The sequence below is a fragment of the Etheostoma spectabile genome, chromosome 15 (assembly GCF_008692095.1).
Source record: "Etheostoma spectabile isolate EspeVRDwgs_2016 chromosome 15, UIUC_Espe_1.0, whole genome shotgun sequence".
Lineage (NCBI taxonomy): Eukaryota > Metazoa > Chordata > Actinopteri > Perciformes > Percidae > Etheostoma > Etheostoma spectabile.
In genome coordinates, this window is record NC_045747.1 from 18,034,371 (window position 1) to 18,038,948 (window position 4,578).

General features: G+C 38.3%; 1 protein-coding gene across 5 annotated transcripts in view; it reads left to right on the forward strand.

The window, feature by feature from the left end:
- The window catches only part of radil2a (Ras association and DIL domains 2a), a 55,439-nt gene that overhangs the window by 15,015 nt on the left and 35,846 nt on the right, over positions 1 to 4,578 (forward strand). For 2 of the 5 annotated variants that reach the window (XM_032537042.1, XM_032537046.1), the window contains exons 1-2: positions 2,113 to 2,732; positions 3,782 to 4,111. In XM_032537042.1, coding sequence (XP_032392933.1) covers positions 2,605 to 2,732; positions 3,782 to 4,111 — 458 coding nt within the window. In that variant the 5' untranslated portion in view covers positions 2,113 to 2,604. Of the gene's footprint in view, positions 1 to 2,112; positions 2,733 to 3,781; positions 4,112 to 4,578 lie in introns of those variants that run through there. The other 3 variants (XM_032537045.1, XM_032537044.1, XM_032537047.1) reach the window with 3 other exon arrangements.

A 4,578-nucleotide genomic window follows, 5' to 3' on the forward strand; every position in this document is an offset into this window, starting at 1 on the left:
CGGGATCCCCCAGTCGGAGCTGGTTGATGTGGCTTGGGAAAGGGAAGTTTGGGGTTCCCTGTTGGAGCTGCTGCCCCCAACACGCCAACCCGGCATTAGCGGACAAAGATGGATGGATGGATGTTGGAGTACATGATTAAAATGATAAGTCAGTAAAACTGTTAGCAATTCACATCTGGTGCTACACGGGTGTTATGTGTAATAATGTAAGGAGGTGGTGTGCTGCAGCTATGTGACAGTTCAACCTTACTTCCACTAGGTAGAGCTCTGGATGCACAAATGCACCTCAGCTCGACTGAAGCCTCACTGTTTGTCACAGACAGTTACACATCACACCTTAATAAGGTTGTTTGTACACAAAACAGTATAATGTACTAAGCAAAACTTTGTATTAACATATAAACTATGTATAAAAGCAAAATCGTATTGTTTTCCCCGTTTATTTTACATTGTGTGAAAATAGGAAATAAACTACACGTGTCAGAAGTCATCCATGCAACATATTCCCATACTTCTGCCAAGGTTTTAGTTCTTTTAGATTATGATAACAGAACATTAAGAAATGTATAATCTTCAAAAACCAAAGTGCTTGAAAATTCTATTTGCAACACTTTTTTTAATTTACAGGGGTCTACAAGAAAACGAGAATGATCCAAAATGCCTACATCACATTATTAAGACATTAATAACAATCAAATTAAACATTTCTTGTGTGACAAATGACCCATATTTCCACTTTACTAAAATCTTTTAAGCCTTTGAGACAATCTGCTAACTAACAACCAGGACCTGACCTCCTTGGCCAACTTACCAACTTTAATCTTGGATTTTTAATCTTCAAAGGTTGTTCTAAAATCATTAGGAACACAATCCATTTGTTATTCAATATCTAAAACATGTGAAGCCGCTTGGAGCTGTTTAAGGCATGGAAAATTGTAATTTATTTATTCATTTTTGTGCAGAAGTATCATTGTAGCTTCATGTTTCTGCGACAAAGCCTACAAACAACGAGGGCTTAATGTGTTGCTGGTAATGGAGAACTAATAACCATAAATAACTGAAAGGTTAAAAGATTCTCACTGACATTTGTTTTTATATATCACCATATCCCATCTACTTTTTTTTCTTATTTTGTGGGCTGTGTGCATCTAGTGATCACCTGGATTTATTCTAGAATTCTTTGGTTAACACACAGGAGTTAAAATAATCCTAGTCACCTAAACCTTCTCACTCATCAGGCCAAAATGACTCAGGTGTAAAGCCTGAATGGTATAACTACTCATGAAAACTTCAGAAATTTGTAAAAAGGAAATAATTATTATTTTACCAGACATTGTGATAATGTCAAAAGGGTCACTCATATAGATGTACTAAATTATCCCCTGAATTATGCTTTATAGTGAGTGGTATTATTTATCTGCCAGGCCCACATTGATGTTTTGGTCCACTCTCACCCCTATAGCGTACTTTTCGCCGTAGTTGTACTGCTCAGCAGCGCTGCTGAAGACAGACACAGTTAGATACTGGCTGGTGAACAGAGTGGAGCATTGAGCAGCTAAAGAGGCAGATGTTTCCCTCAGGAGGTGGTGGAGACCAAAAACAGAGCTAAAAGACAGAGCATATGGGACTTTAAATGTCTAAATAGGCAATCGTTGGCTCAGAACTTCACCGTATCAACAACTCCAACTCCAGAGTGACCAAAAATAATGTCAGGTTTATGTGAAATTCCAGTATAGAATTTGCTAAATAACCATGGAGTAAGACACAGGGTGATATTCCCTGATAGAAGAAGAATTTAGCCAAATCACAGACACACTACTCTGATACAAGGCAAAGTCATGCATTCAAAATGTTACTTCAGTAAAAGTATCACCTTTAAAATAAAAAAATGACTAACATGAGAACAACATTAGTTACAATATAAGAGTTTTATTATGCTTGCATTAATGTAACAACTGGTAACAACCAGTAACACCTGGTAAACGAAGACCTTAATTTACAATACATCCACTGTCCTCGTGTGTGTGTATGATTTGTACCGCCTACCTCTCTGAACCATGCTCGTGACGCCTTGGTGACGTCGCCTGGAGTAGCTCGTGTCCCCAGCAGCAGCAGGTTCTCTCTCTTCATTCAGTCCGGGCCAGGCTCCCAGACTGACGGTTAGCTAGTTAACGGATCTCACGACTATTATTATTATGGAACTGGGTTATGTTTCCCGTCACAAACGGACAAACGGTGTGTGGAAATGCCTCAACGCCTTATTCTTCTGCTGAGTGAGCACAGCAGTTTGGATTTTATCTTCAAGAAAAGTTGGGAAGTTTAAATCAACTGGCGCTCTTTTGAGTTTTCTTCTAACGTGTGTAGGAATGTAAGCTAACTTTCCCAACTTTTATCTAATGGATACAGAGATATTATTGGAGTATTTACATACGTTTTTTTGTGATGTTTTAGGGTCTTTCTTTTAAGGTGGAAGTGGACTAACGTTTTTCCATCTCGTCTCGGACAGGTTTTCATCACCTAACGTTAGCTAGCGGAATGTTTTTTTCTGGTCATCTCAACGGTTCCAGTGGTTTTGTTGCGTTTACGTGAATTTGGAAAATCAAAATGATTTCGGAGGAGAGAAGCAGCCACGTGAATAAACAAGCCCTAAACTTCCCCGTGGGTTTACTGATCCGCTCTCCAAAGAAGCGACTAGCCAAACTGGGGAGGAAACCCAGCAATGGATCTGTCCAGTAAGTCTTAGCTCGAACACCCCCTTATTAGCATGTATAAGCACTATATACACATTAACACATGGCCTAAAGGGAGTCATTTAACTTCTCCTATAAAGACATTTTTACCATTATCTCCTGTAAGTTAACCATAAGCAGTGGAATGTAACCTAAGTAACGTTACATTCACTCAAGTACTGAACTTAAGTACAATTTTGAGTCACTTACTTGAGTATTTCCATTTTTTGCTACTTTCTACATTTTAATTATTTACTCAATTGTTTACTTCACATACTTTACATTTATCTGGCACCTTTACAAGAAAAAAATAAATCAACGAATAAATGATGATACATTAAATCCGGTTAAGCTGCCCATAAAGTAACCTTGACCAGCTGCAACAAGTGAGGAACACATTAATGCATCAGTACTTATGATCTAATAATTAATAATAACAATTATGAATAATTAGTACTTTTACTAGTATACAAGTATATTTTTTATGATAATACTGTTGTATTTTTTACTTACAATAATTAAGGGTTTGAATGCAGGACTTTTATAGTATTAATATTTTTTTTACATTTCCTAGTACATTGTATTTCTACAATGCAGTATTGCTATGTTTACTAGTAAAAACATCTGAAAACTTCTTCCACCATTGCCAATAAATATATGATGATGGTGGTGTGGGGATGGTATTGTCATCCATTATCAGTTAATACACCATCATCCACTTAACTTATTTTTTTTTCACTTTTAACGTAATTTAAGATTGAAAGTCGCTGGCATGATATGCACCATGGATGCACCATGGATGCATATAATTAAAATATATAAGATAAGTACTAAAGCCCAGGTTTTGTCTCTATTGTGAATACATTACAAAAAAAAATATTTATATAAATGAAAAACAATTGGAATAACCCATACATCACTGCGTACAGTCACACACTATTGTCTGGATATTTGAAAAAAAAGCCACTTATGCAGAATGGCTGATTATTTCATTATGCATATTTAAGGCTTGCCCCTGAACAGTGTCCATTATCTTCTGTGTTCCCTCCCAGGTCCAATAACTCGGACATCACCATCCGCTCCACAGAGAGTGTTGGTGTCCGGCAGCCGGCCAAGAGCAAAATCCGCCGGCACAACAACAGGATTTCAACTGTTTTTAACCACAGCCCAAACAGTGGACGCCGCACCCAGGCGCTGGGCAGCGGGCACCTGGCTGCAGACTGCCAGGCTGCAGACGACCCGGCAGAGCTGTCCAGTCTAATGTCTGTCCCTGGCATCCTGAAGGTTTTTGGCAGCGACATCTGTCAAGGGACCAACTATAAGAGCGTGCTGGCCACCACACAGTCCAGTGCAAAGGAGCTGGTGAAGGAGGCCTTGGAGAGGTGAGGGGTTTTGTTAAACTGGCTCATCATTTATCTGAGATGTTAGCCTCACAATATCTTACAGGCTCCGAGGTTTCGCTTCAGGGTCGTTATAACTTTTCCCTTCAATAGTTGCACTATATTTCATATTTCATATTTGCACATATTTTATCTTTGTTATCCATTTTATTTTTGTGTATGTCAAGCACACTACAGCAGGGGCAACAAAACATTTCACTGCACAATAAAGAGATATGTTGATTATGTTACAAATAACACTTGAAACTTGAGCTGGGAGATTTAAGTCTGGGTCAGATACTTACTAGAGCCCGACCGATAAAGGATTTCAAGGCCGATACAAATATTCGGTTATTTAAAAATCCAATATTCTGATATATTGGCCGATATACACTACCGGTCAAAAGTTTGGGGTCACTTCGAAATTTCCATTGCACTCAATTATAGACAGAATACCAGTTGAGATCAGT